Raw genomic sequence first — 17,222 nt, 5'->3', positions numbered from 1 at the left:
ATACATGTGTGAGGGGCACCTGGGTGGCTCAGTCGGTTAAGTGTCTGACTCTTGGTTTTGCCTCGGGTTGTGATCTCACGGTTCACGAGGTCGAGCCCCGCATCAGACTGTGTGCTGACAGCTCAGAGTCCGGAGCCTGCTTCGGATTCTGTGACTCACTCTCTCTCTCTCTCTCTCAAAATAAATAAATAAAAACTTAAAAAAATACATACATCTATGAAAGTAATATAGAGCATATAACAAATTGAAGTTGGAATTTTCTGGGTTGAATTCAAGCAAGTAAACAAAAAGAAGTCAAATGTGAGAGGAAGTACATATTCAGCATTGAGTTCGTAATCAGTTTTCGGAAAGTAAGTGACTCTCTAGTTAGAAGAATTGCTCATGCCCTTGGATGGGGCATTGGCCTCTGGCCTCCGTAGCCTACTGAGGAATTGCACGGTTTTGGTCTAAGCTCTGAGTGTGCAAACACACACGCACACGTGCACACACACCCCCCCTCCCCCCACGACAAGCATATGCCCAGGACTGATTCTTAGGAAAGTAGCCACCAGTCACCAACTAGCCACTGGCTAACATCAACGACAGCTTTTGCATTTTAGTTACTATTAAAAGAGTTGTTGGACTGATTCTTACACGTTTATGGCCATTTGAGAGCTAAGTAACTTGGGGGCAGAAGAAACAACAGAGAGACAGAGGACCTGGGTTAGAATTGTGGCTCTGCCCCTTAAAAGCTGTGTGACCTTCGGCGAGTCACTTAACCTCTCTGAGTGTATTTTTCTATCTCTGAAACGCTGTTCACAAGGCCTCCCTTTGAAAGTAACTGTAAAAGCTGAATGGGATGGGGGCACCTGGGTGGCTCAGTCGGTTAAGCCTCCGACTTTGGCTCAGGTAGCCTGGGAAGCCTGTTTTTAGAATGGCTTTGACCAGTAGACTAATTATAAAAAGTAACAATGACGTACTGGACATTTGCGGTATGTCTTGACATTCGTTGCTTCCTTTATTCATTCATTCAGCAAATATTTATTGTCAACTGTGTGCCAGCTCTGGGGGTTCCAGTGAGAAAGAAATGGATTAAGTCCTGCTTCATGGAACTTCCATTCTCCTGGCGGAGAGAGAAAAAAAGCAGTAAGCAGTCCCTCGACACTCAGGCATCCTTTGAGAGAGCAAGGAATCAGTACTATTACTGCAGTTTGACGACAAAGCTGAAGTTCTCGGGGTGGCGGAGGTCGGGGGGTGCCCGGGTGGCTCAGTCGGTTAAGCGTCCGACTTCGGCTCAGGTCACGATCTCACGGTTCATGAGTTCGAGCCCCGCATCGGGCTCTGCGCTGACAGCTCGGAGCCTGGAGCCTGCTTCAGATCCTGTGTCTCCCTCTCTCTCTGCCCCCCCCCCCCCCCCCCCCCCCCGCCGGTGCTCTGTCTCTCTCTCTCAAAAATAAAAATAAACATTTTTTAAAAAAACCCCAAACAACAACCGAAGTTCCCAGAAGGTAAATACCTGGCTCCAAGTCCTGTAGCTAGTAAGTGGCAAAGAGAAAATGCTCCAAAGGTACTGTTTCTCTATGTTGCTTGGCTGACTCACCCCCCCCCCCCACGTCATAAATTCGCACATTTGAACTTGTGTTTTATGTCACACCTATCAGGGATGATTCAGATTCCTCCTCTGTATGTGATAAACGGGTCACTTTCCATTCAGTGAAGTTGGTTAAGACCTTTCCTGCAGCTCACGCGACTGCTGGGACCACGTCTGGTGTGTGGAGTGGAGCAGTACCCTGGCTTGCTCCGGGCCACGGTTTCCGGTAGAGGCCGCCTGCACTCTGGGGTTCTTGCCACCTCACCACTCGGTCCCTCTCGGCTGGCTAATGCTTCCTGAGCTCAGGGTTGGGCAGGGTGCTAAGCTGAGTGATGTGGGCAGGGCATGGTTTCTTCCTCAGGGCGTTTCTCGTAGTTTCCAGAAGAGGAAAAAAGATGGCTGCCGGTGAGGCATTCAGAGAAACCACACGGAGCGGTCTAGCCCTGTGGTCGGTGCTATGGAGGTGTGGACTGGGGACAGGCTAGGAGGACGGGAAGGGTCAGGGGAAAAGACAGCCCTTTAGCACGGCCTTGAAGGATGGGTGTGGAAGTGGAGGGAGAGGTGGATGGAGTATGAGGGCAGAGGAGAACCGTATTTGGGGGAGGAAAACTAAGTTTCCCTCTACCCTTCTAGGCTGAGACCACCCCTCCCCTCCCAGGTAACGACAGACAGATTAACAGGAGAAAACTCAGCAAATGTTGAATAACATGTATACCTCCCGTAGTCATGAGAGAGACTTAGGAAAATGGAGGAACTTCCTGAAATGGCCCAAGCCACCACCTTAAATACCATCTCCAGCTACTGGGGGGTCAAGTGGCCAGGTGGGAGGGAAGCCGGTGATAGGGGGTCACCAAGGAAAGCACAGTGAACAAGAGTGCGCTGGCTAATGCAGATTTAAGTCGTCTTCCCCGCTGGTCAGAGGTTTTAGAGATGTTCAGCCTGCCTTCTCTTCCTGGTACACAGAGGGAGACATTCTTACAAATGGAGATTTCCTTTATAGATGTAAATGCTTTCTACAAAAGGGAAACTTGAGAGGGGCGCCTGGGTGGCTCAGTGGGCTAAACAAAAGGGAACCTTGTACACAGCTCCTCCTGCCTCTGCTGTTTTCTTCAGAATAACCAGCTCAAAATAGTCCATACGCCCGAGAGGCGTGTTTGGGGCAGTGTGTTTTGGTCCCCTTCTCATACGATGCGTATTTCCGGCTTGGGCCCCTCACCACGACCATCTTCTGTGTTCAGTAAGCCACCTACCCGTACCTCGTTTGGATTTTCTCTTCCAGTATGGCCCACCTGGAGTCTATCAGCCAGGTCAGATAACAGATCGAGCAGTTCTTAACGTGTATCGTGGCTTGACAGGGAGACCAGCAGACGGCTACCTGTTGGATAAATACAAGGTGAGGGACCTCACGTTTCATTGCTGTTTCCGGTGTGACCTTCCTGGAACCTGAGATACGGGGTGCGTCACAGATTCTCTTGTGAGATTGATTGTGAACGCGGTTAATGAATATATAAACGTACGCGTTGCACCTCTGTCAATCCTAAACAGGCTCAAGCGCACATGTGAATAAATACACACGTATTTTCCAGATGTTAACATCGACTGGGTGTCTTGATTATAAATGATACAAATGAGGGTTTGTTTTTTTTTTCTTTTTTACAATTTTTTTTTTCTTTTGCGTAAGTCTTCAGAGGGTCTGTGGCGCCAACGCCTTGTTCCTTTGTGTTTATTAGCTCGGGAAAGTAGACCAGGAGTTTTACAAAGATAGTGACCTGTTCATAGGAGCCACCATCAACGTGTGGGGAAGAAAAGTGCTTCTTTGCGACTGTGATAACTTTACGAAGACTTATTACAAGACTAAATATGGAATTGGTAAGTAACACGTATGTCACTTAGAAAATAATACTTCGGGGTGCCTGGTGGTTCAGTCAGTTGAGCGTCCGTCTCTTGATTTGGGCTCAGATGATGATCTCACGGTCGTGGGATGGAGCCCTGCGTTGGGCTCTGTGCTGATCGTGGAACCTGCTTAAGATTCTCCCTCCGCCCCCCTCCCTGACTTGTGCTGTCTCTTTCTCTCTTATCAAATAAAAAATCAAGGGGCGCCCGGGTGGCTCAGTCGGTTAAGCGTCCGACTTCGGCTCCGGTGATGATCTCGCAGTTTGTGGGTTCAAGCCCCGCATCGGGCTCTGTGCTGACGGCTCGGAGCCCGGAGCCTGCTTCGGATTCTGTGTCTCCCTCTCTCTCTGCCCCTCCCCTGCTGGTGCTCTGTCGCTCTGTTTCTCAAGAATAAATAAATGTAAAAAAATCAAGCAAATAAAAAATAACGTTTAAAAATTTAGAATCTGTGTTCTGTAGTTTAGGATTTTGCTTTTGAGTTGCAAATGCTAAGCTCGGAATAGCTACCATGGTATTCATTGAGCATTTGCTGGTAGGCGTTTGTTGTGTTACTCCTAACAACGATTCGAGACTCATTGTCCCCATTTTAGAGGTGAAGAAGCCGAGGCTTTAAAGGCTTAAAAAGCTGAGGTGAAGAAGCTGAGGCTGACTTGTCGAAGGCTATGCAGTAAGTGAAGGGTGAGCTGAGCTCTGAACTTGTCTACCTGATGCCAGAGGCTTCCGTTTTCCTTTACAGCTGGCCCTCTGCCTGACTGCAGCTCGGGCTCCATGTTCTCCGGTCGAGCAACTGAAATGGAAATCTGAATGCTTTTCTTTTCACTGAATTCCTGCTTACTGCAATGGGTATACTGCTTATCTGAGTTCTCTGAGTCTCTCGTGCCAGTTTGTTCTACCTTTCCTGGTGAAGCCCAGCCATGTTTCCAGCTTTTCTCTCTCCTTAGACATCCGTTCTCTTCAGATGAGTTCAGTTCAGAATGAGAAGAAGGGGTTTATTAAGAACTTACTGGGGGGCGGGGTGCCCCTGGGTGGCTCAGTCGGTTAACCGTCTGACTCTTGATTTCAGCTCAGGTCATGATCTCACGGTTTGTGAGTTCCAGCCCCGCATCAGCCTCTGTGCTGACAGCACAGAACCTGCTTGGGATTCTCTCTCTCCCTCTCTCTCAAAAGAAAGAAATAAGCTTAAAAAAAAAAAAAAGAACCTACTAGGTACAGGTTGTTGTAGTAGGACTTAGGAGCTGTGGAGTTAAAGAGTTTCTTAGGCTGGAAGGAGCGCAGAAACCTACTGCGTGTTCCGTGGCGTTATGAGAATCGTAGAAGCAGGCAGAGGATCTGACATGAAACCCGAACAACAAAGCCCTCATTTGTGAAACCTGCCAGCCAGCCCTGCCCCCTTCCTGGGCCCTGCTCCAGGTACCTGTCCCTGAGTGGAAGTGATGGTGGGGAGGAGGGTTGCCGACCTCCCAGGTTGGGGTTTGGAGCTGGGGGGCGGGGGGTAGTGCTTCCTCTACCCCCCTACCTTCCTCTTGGAGCTGGGGGGCGGGGGGTAGTCTCTTGTCTGAGACAAGGCACTTTGTTACTGGAATGAGCACCTCACATGTCTTGGTGTTCCCATTGTGTAGCATTCCTGGCCTCCTGGGCATCTTCCTGTCGTGGGAGAAGGCACACAGCATACACAAAGGGTTGGCACAAAAAACACTTTGGATTTCACTCTTCCGTTCATTAAGGGAATTTGTTCCACGGCATTTGCTTGCCAGATTAGTCACAATGCACGGGCCTTAGGGGGCCACATCGGTAGTCTCTTCTGTTACTGTCTAAAAGTCGTGCTCTCTCGTGGACGCAGTTGGGCACATTAGTTTTGGGGACTGTGAACACGAGGCAGCCAGGCATGTGCATGTGGTGGCTGTTGGGGAGGAGTTGCTAGTGGTCTGCAGATCCCTGGGAAGGAGGATTTGGTTTTTAATAAATGTCGATGCCTGTGTAGAATCAGTAAGTCTTCGGGGTAGGCTTAAAACTTGAAGAAGAAGAAAAAAAAACATATATAGAAAAGACGAGTTAACTGAAGACGTTGACCTCCGTCCCACTGAAAGATGGTCTTAATGTGAAGGACGTGGCAAAGGTTTCCAAACCTCATCTGATCCCTTCAGCGCAAAGCCCCAACATTTGGTTAATGCTTGTCTGCCAGCTCGATTTCGAGACTGCAAAGGTTGCATTTGGGAAAATGAACGTGGTACTGGTGAGACATGGTATGTTGTTAGTCTCCTAACTGGTTTGCAGGGAACTTGCAGAGACAGAGTGACTTCTCTGGCGTCCTCTAAATCTAGCTGTCCTCGGCAAACAGATCAGCTCTAGATGCCCGATGGTCCATTTTGGTTGATCCCTGGCGCTTAATTTCTTTCTGCTCACTTCTCTGGGTCACTCTATACAATTATGCATTATGTAAAAAAAAAAAAAAAAAAAAAGGAGTCTGTGCCTTTAAAGCTAATATAACACGAGCATCGTGCATTTAAACAGAAAATTATGCAAATGCAAAATTATGATGCATTTTATAGTCACGCTGACTTTTTATATTTCTCATATGTTAAAATATCCCATTTAACAGACACTATTATTACACAGCATTTCTTGAGTCACAACAGTGTACTTAATGTAAGTAATGACTAGAAATTATATCCATGGTGCAAGCGGGGCGGGGGTTGGTGGGTCGTGAATCCGCATTCTCTGGTAATCGTTACTTTGCCTTCTCTGACTTTTTGGTGAGGTTAAATTAGCGTACTTCATGTTACTCAGATACAGTCACATCTGACATCTCGATCGAGTTTATAATTCGTCTGCTTCTCTAAATTCAGAAGACCGCATTTTACGCATTATATTCTCGTATCCTTGAAGTTCAAACTAGAACAGAGTCCCGTCAGTAAGTGTGGTCGCGCTTCCTCCCTTGTCAGGAATTGTGGCCAGTGTAGTCCAGGAAGGCGCAGACAGGCGCTAACCACACCACTGGGACCTCCTAAGAGGGGCCGGGGAGAGATTTGTAAATGCCACCTTGGTGCTTTTTAGTACCTTCTCCTATCTAATGACACCTCAGCAGATTTGGGGTGGTGGTGGGGGGGCGGTGAGAAAAAAATGGCAGACAGACAAAGAGAAGGGGTTGGTCACAGTCCCAAGGAAGGTGCAGGGGTAAGCTTTCTATTTATGTAGAAGCAGAGGGCTCCATAGAATTCCAAGAGAGATTTGTGCCCCTGTGTAAAACCCAATTTGACTCCTAAAACAAAATGAGGGTTCTTTTGTGCGTTCAAGGACTCTAAGGAGAAAGCGATTCCATAGACTCCTTGCATGGGACATTCCAATGTGACTCTCCCACTAGGCAGCTCGGCCGTCCGTTGGCCCTGGCTCACCTGCCGGCCTGTAAGCATGTCACTTGCCTCGTGATTTCGTGTGGATGCATGCGGACCGGCAGATGGATGCCTGTTGGGCTTTCCTGTAGCATAAAGGTTAGAAAAGGCTCCAGGGGCTCCAGCAGGAGTTTCTCTCACTGAAGGCACGGGGACTTGAATGTAACCTGTTCTCACCTAGAATTCCTGCCTTGGGTTATTATTTCTTTGCTATAGGAGGACTTGCTTATCATCGAACCTTAGGGGCTGGGACAGCCAAAACTAGTAAAACAACAACACCACCAGCAACAACAAACCAGCTGTTTCCATTGCTTTTAAGTGCATATTAGGCTGTACTGACAGTAAAGATGAGCAGCATTCTTTAAAGCATCTTTGATTTTGTGGATTTCTTTCTGGCCTCTTGACGAACTCTGCACTGTCGGCGCCGGAAGCGGTGGGACATCCAAGATGAGAATTTAATGGTCATTGGCGCAAATTAGCTATCCCAAGCTGCGGCGTCAGTCGTAGACTCTGCTTCTGGTTGCACCCCGTGGCCTCAACGGATCTAACAATTTTGCCCCTTTTTCCGTCCGCCGCGAAGCACAGAGGGTTGAGGAATGGACGGTCCCTGAAGGATTTTCGAGCGAGGGCTCAAGAATAATGTGATTCACTAATTATTTGCCCCCCCCCCCCGAAATGAACATCCCACCAAACTCATTTGACCTGGGTATTGGGTACAAGCAGAGGGGGGTTTATTTTGATGTTAATGAAGTTAATGAAGTCTGAGCTTTAGGATTCTTCCATGGCCTGAGCCCCAGTCCAAAGCCCCGATCCTAATTTTGTCTTAACAATTTTGGCATTCTTTGTATTGAAGCGCTTACTCCCAAATTATGTAAGCTTCAGGCCTCCTAAAATCTGGGTCCGTATCTGGGTTACTAGAACATAGAGGATGAGCTTTGAGGGGTGCCTGGGTGGCTTAGTCAGTTAAGTGGCTGACTCCTGATTTTGGCTCAGGTCACCGTCTCATGGTTGGTTTGTGAGATCGAGCCCCGTGTCAGGATCTGCACTGATGGTGCGGAGCCTGCTTGGGATTCTCTCTCTCTCTCTCTCTCTCTCTCTCTCCCTCTCTCTCTCCCTCTCTCTCCGCCCCTCTCCCGCTCATGTTCTCACTTTCTCAAAATAAATAAACATTAAAAAAAAAAAAAAGATGAACTTTGAGGTGATTGAAGGCATTTTCCAGCATTGTTTCCAATCGAGATGGCAAATAGTAAAAATCACAGTGAAGGATCATTAACATTCGTCTTAAAAACATCATCTTTCTGGGGCGCCTGGGTGGCTCAGTCGGTTGAGTGTCCTGACTTCGGCTCCGGTCACGATCTCGTGGTTTGTGGGTTCCAGCCCCATGCCGGGCTCTGTGCTGACAGCTGGGATCCTGGAGCCTGCTTCAGATTCTGGGTCTCCCTCTCTCTCTGCCCCACCCTTGCTCACGCTCTGTCTCTCTCTGTCTCTCAAAAATAAATAAACATTAAAAAAAATTTAAAAACATCGCCTTTCTGTAATTTTGTTGGAATCTAGTTAATCGTGGATAGGCATTCAGTATATTTGCTTTTACAACTCGCTCGGAATGAGAGGAATCAGGCCATTGAAGCGACAGGTGTCTCAGAGTTCAGCAGGGTGCCATTTAAGAAGATATTTGGGAAGATGCTGTGTACAAAACTGGTATAATTTTTCATTTATTCAAGGAACATTTTTTTAATATCTGAAGCATGCAAGATGCTGGGATGATGGAAAACCAAAGACAGGAAACATAGGTGCAAGTCCGAAGCCTTGTGGGTGTACACCATTACCCAGAGAAAAAGATGTATGTGCTACGAAAAAGTCAGGCATGATAGAGGGGAACACTCCTCGGCTTCTATACACTAGATGGCGCTGTGGGTGCAGAGGAAAGCTTGAAATTGGTTCTTTTGTTGCTTAAATCTGTTGCAAAAATTATGTAGTTGAGAGCGAACAACACTTATAAAACTTGTAATTCTGGCGGGGGGGAGGTATAGAATGCATTCTTAATTATTTTGTGATTCAGCATATGTCCTCTTTTGGTTACACTGTTCAGATTTGTACGCAGAGTCGTATGTATGCATGTGTCCCCTTGTTAGAAGAAACTGATCACGCCCCGATGTGCTGCTAATCACAGAGTTTTCCCTGCCATCCTGTGGTCCTTTCCCTGAAATGAAGGTACCAGTCAGTGGTGTGTTTGATTTGCTGGTTAACAATAATAGGGGTCGACTGCAGCTCTACCTAATTCCAAGATTTGAACTTTCCTCTTTATTACCAAGATTTTAATTGCCACAAAAATAGCAATAGGAGAGGCTCGCAAGCCACTTCTGTACTGGCTGCCTGGCTGGTCCCTTTCACTGAGCCAGTGAGAAATCTTTGATGGCATTCTCTTCGCCAATATGTCTTCTGTGAACGGTTTCTGTTAGGGCAGAACAATACTCTTTTGGGGATTATGCTCGAGGGGATTTCACACAAAGGCTAAGGAAATAAGGAAGTCTAAGGAAATGTGAAAGTTGAAAATGTTTTCAAATCGGGAGTTAGAAATAGCCTCGGACCCTTAGCCTTTTGATCTATCAGTAAAAAAACAAAACAAAACCCTCAATTCGAAGAGTTTGGTTGCCTTGGATGACAAATTGATGTGTATTTTCCATTATAGAGTTGTGCTTTAAATCTGTACTCTTCTATTGGAAGTCTGACAGCAGAGGGGCGCCTGGATGGCTCAGTCGAGTTGGTTAAATGTCCGACTTCCGCTGTGGTCATGATCTCCCGGTTCGTGGGTTCGAGCCCCACATCGGGCTCTGCGCTGACAGCTGGGAGCCTGGAGCCTGCTTTGGATTCTGTGTCTCCCTCTCTCTCTGCCCCTCCCCTGCGCACGCTCGCTCACTCTCTCTGTCAAAAATAAACAAACAAACAAAAAAACGTTAACAGGGGAAAAGGAAATCTTTGCTTGTACGGAACTCCTTAGAGTCACGAATGTTTTGTTGTGTTTGTTTTCCGAAAGATTCTGGCATTTTCTTTGCCCTTTGTGGTGGGGCAAACACAAGTGACTTGGAGATTATACAGCCTCACAGACGAGTGCCTAACAGCTCCCAGGCAATTACAAATATGTCCCCAGCCCTCTGTCCATCGCTCCATCCTCAAAAATGATGAGTTAAAGAAAAGCAATGACATTTACCCAGAACGCTCCCTTTGAGCGAGTAAGCAGTGGCTATTCTTTCAAGTTTTGTGTATTTGTTTTCAGCTTTATTCTTGGTTTTCTGCCTCCATCACATCTGAGTACAATTGCAACCTGGAGCCGTGGCTGGTGAGAAGTTTTGATTTGGTTTTGTAACTCGATGGGGAAGTGCCATGGCCTGGAGTTGAGTTAGAGGAAAAGAGAGAGGTCTGAAGAAGGGGACGCAGGAGGAGGGGATGGTGCTTGGGGAAGGTAAAGGCAAAACAGTGAGGAATCAGGCCTGTTTGGAAAGGAGTTTGATTAGGGAGTGTTGACTGAAGACGGGAGAGGGCTAAATTCCAGGTTAAAATCTGGGATGGGCGGGTGGCAGAACGTTCCAAGTTTGAATTTTCATATCATTGGGAAAATCACAGAAGGACAGAAAAGAGTCAGAAATGGGGATGTGATGACAAAAGAGAAATGTTTACTTACTTGACATAGGCAGTTTCTTTTTCCTTTCTCTCTTTTGAACCAATGGCGATTATTGAGTGACTTCTTTGGTTTCTGTAAACATGATTGAAACCTACCCTCCGAGGATTTTGCTGTGTTTTCTTTGAAAGAGTTTAAAATAGTCCATCTTGAAAACATAACAAACCTTTCAAAACAGCCACAATCGGGGCGAAAAAAAAAAAAAAAACACACAAAAAAACCCAAAGCAACCCAAACCAAAATAAAAACCATTGACGTCTCGTTTGCCTTTGTTTTGTTACAGAGAACTTTACCTCGATTTCTTGCAAGGCTCCTCCTCCTCCAAAGATAGAAAGGAAATTTCCGCCTTATAACGGCTTTGGTTCCGAAGAGGACTCTCTCCGCACCTGCATAGGCCTTGTGCCCACACCTCATCAGAGGAACTTTAAGAAGTTCATGGAGAAGAACAGGTGCTTGAGGGAACCATGATTTGGGTCTGATCTTTCCCAGATGTGTTGGGTTTATACTGTAGGCCTCATGGTGGAACTGATGATGCTTAGCCCCATGTAATTCAAAGTCCAGTAACATGCTGTTAGAGCTTTTCAACGAATTTAGTTTTCCCAGGATTCTTGAGACACAGTGGACCTAGAACATTCTATAACTTTAAGGTGTACAGCATAAAGATTGGATATGTATATATGTTGGGAAAAAAAAAACGGTCACCACCAGAAGATCAGTTCACGTCGGTCACCTCACACAGTTACAACTTTTGTTTTCCTGTCGTGATAAGAACTTCTAAGATCTACTCTCCCAGCAGCTTTTAAATACACGATAGGGTATTGTTAACTGTGGTCAGCTTGTCGTACATTACGTTCCCAGGACTTCTTGATCTTCTGTAGCTGAAGGTTTGTACCTTTTGACCCCCCTCACCCATTTTCCCAACCCCCAGCCCACCCACCCCCAAGTCTGGCAACCACCAACCTGATCTGTTTCTAGGAGTTGGGTTTTTTGAGATTCCACGTGGAAGTGAGATCATGTCTTTCTCTGCCCGACTCCTTTCACTTAGCGTAATGCCCTCAAGGTCCATCCGTGTTGCTGTAAATGGCAGGATTTCCTCCTTTTTTTTATAGTTGGATAATATTCCATTGCAGATATAAGCCACATCTTCTGTATCCATTCATCTGTTGCTAGACGCCTTAGGTTGTTACCCTGTCTCGTTTCCTCCGGATATATTCCCGGAAGTAGAATTACTGGCTCAGGTGGTGGTTTTAAGTTTTTTGAGGACCCTCCCTACTCTTTTCCATCGCGGTTGCCCCAGTTCACATTCCCATTAACAGGGCACGGGGGATCCCTTTCCACATCCTTACCATTGAATGGTCATTTGATTTCATTATCTTTTATTTCTACTTTTTTAAAAAGACGGAACACTTCCTGAATTTGCCGGTCATCCTGATGACCAAGGGACCATGCTGATCTCAGGATTGTTCTAACGCTAGTATGTGTGCTGCTGAAGTGAGACCCCCGGGTGATTATTTTATTTTATTGATTTATTTATTAAAAAAAATTTTTTTTAATGTTTGTTTATTTTTGAGACAGAGAGAGACAGAGCATGAACGGGGGAGGGTCAGAGAGAGAGGGAGACACAGAATCTGAAGCAGGCTCCAGGCTCTGAGCTGTCAGCCCAGAGCCTGACACGGGGCTCGAACTCACGGACCGTGAGATCATGACCTAAGCCGAAGTCAGACGCCCAACCGACTGAGCCACCCAGATGCCCCAATTAATGCTGTTTTAATTTGAGAGGTTTGGTTGAGTTTCGTAACTGTAGATTGCTCCCATGGGTGAATATAATTTCAAAAGCTGGACTTTGAAAATTATTCCTGATATACACGAGGAAAAATCTGCCCCTCCCATCAATATGTATAGAATGTGGGAACTGCCCATGGCTGCTGTTTACTTCTGCAGGGAGAGCAGGCCCTGGTGAGGGAAGTTGGGGGAAAAAGTGGGAAAATGTCGCAGACGTTTGAATAGGATGTGGGCTGAACATTGAAGTCCTGTGTGAGGGAAATACTGAGTCAGGAGAACGGGTGGAGAAAAATACTTAAGGGAACGTGTAGTAAGACCAGTGGAGGAGAAGAAAAAGCATTCTGAATTTGATCAAATGTAAGGAGATATGATTGTAGAACATTAAAAAAAATTTTTTTTTTCAGTGTTTGTTTATTTTTGAGAAAGAGACTGAGCACGAGTGGGGGAGGAGCAGAGAGAGAGGGAGCCACAGAATCCGAAGCAGGCTCCAGGCTCCAAGCTGTCAGCCCAGAGCCCGACGCGGGGCTCCAACCCACGAACCACGGGATCATGACCTGAGCCAAAATCGGATGCTTAACTGACTGAACCACCCAGGCACCCCTGATTGTAGAACATTTTGACACAGAGGGAACAGTAGTTTTGCTGTGTTGGTAAAAATGCCGAAAATATATGGAGAATCGTATAGGCTGTCTAAAAGGCTATCTTTGCCATCATGTGATGACCTTTACTTTTTAAGAAATACTCCTTTACTTTTAAGGACTTTAGAGTTCTGTTTTTTAAGTTTTGAAATTAATGCTACACCAAGTGTGGCCCCCACACTGGTTAGAAATCTTAATTCTTGGGCCTCAAGAATTTAGACCTACTAAAGGCAGAAACTCTGGCGGTGGGGGTGGGTGGGTGGGTGGGACCCGGACCCGGACCCGGACCCGGCACTGTGTTTTAACCGGGGTGGGTGGGACCCGGCACTGTGTTTTAACCAGCCTTCCAGGGGGTTCTGATGGGCACCAGGCTTTGAGAGCCACTGAATCCCGTCACTTAAGAGGGACACCAGCTCATACTCCACCCCCCTTCTAGATAATAGAGTTTGCAGTGAATTTCCAGAGCCGGACTTCCAATGGATACTTTTCACTAACTGCTGTTTTTCAGGGCAGCTACCCGAAGGAGGCGGGCAAGAAGAATGTCCAATTGTAAAAGGAGAGGGAATTTTTCTTATAAGTAAACAAGATGAAATATGATCTAGGGTGTTGCTTCTGGAACCCGGGGGAAAACAGCTCCCTGTGGGTAGTTGCCTTAGTCTCTCTTTCTGTCTACACCGCATCAACTTGCCCACAGAGCACTGACTGTAGACAGCATTCCACGTCCTTGTCATGCTGTTGTGGCTGGACAATGGTGGTACAGGCACAAATGTGTCTAATTTTGTTTCTTTCTGTCCACTGCTCGTTCTGTGCCAGGAATACGCTTCCCTCAGGCTCCTCCCACACAGTGACCTTGTTTCCATAGTAACTGGCACATTCAGCGGGAGACTTACACAGGAGTTTGAATAACCCAAGGTTTTAAAACTGTGAGAACCTAAGGAAGACGATCTCACAAAGCACGCACAACAGTTTCTTGATGCTAATAAACTGTGAATTGAGACGCGCGATTGTATGTGACATATGTTGACTATATGCATATTGCTGTTAAAAATTTTCCTGGGTGCTAATTGTTGCATGAGGTTAATGGTGATCCACCATCCAATGAATTGTTGAAGGAAATCGTTGGGAGTTCCAGATTGAGGCCTGTGAGGTTTTTAATGGAATGGAGACTTTATTTTCTGGGTAAAATTTCACTGTGGTAGCCTGCTGGGCGGATTGTCTAGTCTGACTTGGGAGAACCAGAATAATATCTTTCTTGTTTTTTTTTTTTTTTTCAAGTTTTTATTTATTTATCTTGAGAGAGAGAGCACGCACACACGCACAGCCAGGGGAGGACAGAGAGAGAGAGGGGGAGAGAGGATCCCAAGCAGGCTCTGCTCGGTCAGCACAGAGCCAGACATCGGGGGGCGGGGGGTGGTGCTCAGCCTCACAAACCGTGAGATCATGACCTGAGTTGAAATCAGGAGTCGGATACTTAACCGACTGAGCCACCCAGGCGTCCCCAGAATAATCTCTTCCTTGCTGCACTGATGGAATTAGTTACTTTGTTCTCTGCGAGCCCACAGTACTCTGCTGATCATACCTTTAGAAATAATAATAATAGTATAGTATTACCGCTAATAAGCAATTTGTGGTTATGGTATGCTAACTGCTTTACGATACTTGATCTCATCTATTCCTCAAAACAACCTCATGAAGTACATAATATTACTTGTACCCATTCTTCACATGAGGAAACTGAGGCTCAGAGAGGCTATGCAATTTGCCCAAGCTCACACAGCTAATGTTCATTTGAACTAGGATTTGAGCCCAGAGAGGTCCGACTCCTGGAGTTCACCTTCTTTCCACAGAGGCTGTACTTATCAGGGTGTGTGGCAATTACTTGTTTATGTAATTGTGGTGCCCCCCCCCCCCCCCACTAGATCGAGAGCTCTTTGAGGGCAGGGACTAGCCTAACTGCTTCCCTCAGAGTCTGAACAGTGCTGGCTGCGGACTTGGGGCTCATTAAATATTTTGCCCAATAAGAGAAGGAACGGATGAGCAAGGAAGTAAATGGAATACACATTCACCCTTCCAGTTTTTATGGATAGAAGAGACAAATGACTTCCCACCAGGAAAGCTATCATCCCAGACTTGGGCTATTCATAGCCATCTAGCATCCAAAACTCCACGGCTTAATCTTCATCTCTGACTTGCTTCAGATGTTTTTCCACCTGCTGTCTCCATCAGTCATGCGTTTTTCTTCTCTTAAAAATTTTTTTTTTCTCGTCAATAAAAAGAAATCTTCTCGTCTCTTCCAACCAGAAGACTATAGCTCCCCACTGTTTGTGAGGTTTTGAGTAGGTATGGAGCACTGATCTAGGGGGCTTGAGATCCATCAGTGGACAAAACAGACGCAAAGCCCTAGCCTCCTACAACTTACATTCTGGCTGGGGGAGGCAGACAGCGCGCAGTTCAGATGATAAATAAGTTTGTTCCGTGAGTATGTAGAAGGTGTTAAATACCACAGGAAAAGTCAAGACTGTAATCAGTTGCTATGAAAAGAATAAAGAAAAACTGGTAGTGTGGGGCTAAGGGACACCCCTGGATTCATTTTTTTTTTTTTAAAGCGTGGTCTGGGGCACCTGGGTGGGTCAGTCGGTTACGCATCTGATTTTGGCTCAGGTACGATCTATCTCACGGTCTGTGAGTTCGAGCCCCGCATCGGGCTCGCTGCTGTCAGCACAGAGCCTGCTTCAGATCCTCTGTCTCCCTCCCTCTCTCTGCCTCTCCCACTTGCTCGTGCTCTCTCTCTCTCTCTCAAAAATATACTTAAAAAAAATAGCACGGTCTGGATGGACCTTACTAAGGAGGGGGAGGAAATCTGTTCTAGGCAGAAGGAAGAGCTGGTGTAAGGACCCAGAGCAAGGAACAGGCTAACTGGATAGAACACATGAGTGAAGGAACAGAGTAGACCGATTAAGAGAGGTAATAGAGGATCAGATCCTATAGGACATTGTAGACCATTATAAGGATTCTTTTGACTTCAAGTGATAAGGGGAGCCTTTGGGAAGTTAGAGCAGGGGAACGACTTGATGTCATTTATATACTAAAAGAATCACTCCAGGGGCGCCTGGGTGGCTCCATCAGTTGAGCGTCCAACTCTTGATTTCGGCTCAGGTCGTGATCCCAGGGTTATGGCGTTGAGCCCTGCGTCGGGCTCTACTCTGAGTCTGGAGCCTACTTGAGATTCCCTCTCTCCCCCAGCCCTGCCCCTCTCCCCGACTCGCACGTGCTCTCTAAAATAAAAAAATCACTCTAGCTGCAGCGTAGAGAGTAGACTGTAGAAAGGCGATGGTAGGAGTAAAGATTAGTTCAGAGGCTACCGCAGCGGTCCAAGAGAAAAGTTACGACGGCTCGGACCTGGGTGGGTGCCGTGGAAGTGACGAGACAGCAGATTCCAGAAATATTCTGAAAGGTTGAATTAATGGGATTCCCTGACAGATTTGGACTGGAGGTCTGAAAGAAGAGAGGTGTTTGTAAAGATGACTCCCAAGGTTTTGACCTGAGCCACTGGAAGGATAGAGTTGCCATCTACCGAGAGGAGAAAGACTATAGGTAGAGTAGGTGTGGGGCGAGAACAGAAGTTCAGTATGGGCACAAGTGAAGTTTGAGATGTCTCTTCGCTATCAAGTGGAGATACTGAGTAGGCAAGTGGATATATATACAGGTCTGCGGTTTGGGAGACAGGTCTGAGTTAGAGACTGAAGTTTGGAAGTCATCAGCATGGGATTTAAAGACCTAATATTAGAAGAGATCACCAAGGGAGTGAATATACACTGAGAAGTGGATGACCAAGCTATTCCTTGTAGAGTACCGTATTTATAAAAACAAAAGAGCAATCCACGTAGAAGTGGGCCTGTGCAGTTCAAACCCGTGTCGCTCAAGAGTCAACTGTATGGTGTAGGTGGTTATGGCAAATACCTGTAGGGGTGTGTGTTTGAACCTGGCCGTGGCCTGGAAAGCCAGGTCGAGCAATATAGGTGATATAATAGGAAGCAGGGAAAATGCTAGTTTTTCGAGCGCTGGGAGTATTGTGATAAAAAGAGAGTTTAGACAGTTTTGATAATTAGTTTATTAGTCAAGGAAATAGCTGAAGATACTAACGGTGTTTTTCAAAGTGTGCTCTGGGGGACCGCTTCATCAGAATCTCCCGGGGAGCTTATTAAAAATGCAGGTTTCTGGAGATGCAAGTTAACTACCGAATCCGTATCTCTGGGGGGGTAGGACTCTGGATT

General features: G+C 46.4%; 1 protein-coding gene across 2 annotated transcripts in view; it reads left to right on the top strand.

Annotated features, from left to right (window-relative positions):
• EFHC2 (EF-hand domain containing 2) overlaps positions 1–17,222 on the top strand; it is a 212,067-nt gene that overhangs the window by 92,640 nt on the left and 102,205 nt on the right. For both annotated transcript variants that reach the window (XM_049644583.1, XM_049644581.1), the window contains 3 exons: positions 2,850–2,963; positions 3,301–3,439; positions 10,812–10,977. In XM_049644583.1, coding sequence (XP_049500540.1) covers positions 2,850–2,963; positions 3,301–3,439; positions 10,812–10,977 — 419 coding nt within the window. The remainder of the gene's footprint in view (positions 1–2,849; positions 2,964–3,300; positions 3,440–10,811; positions 10,978–17,222) is intronic.

Source organism: Panthera uncia, chromosome X, assembly GCF_023721935.1.
Source record: "Panthera uncia isolate 11264 chromosome X, Puncia_PCG_1.0, whole genome shotgun sequence".
NCBI lineage: Eukaryota > Metazoa > Chordata > Mammalia > Carnivora > Felidae > Panthera > Panthera uncia.
This window is presented reverse-complemented; position numbering and strand designations above follow the sequence as displayed.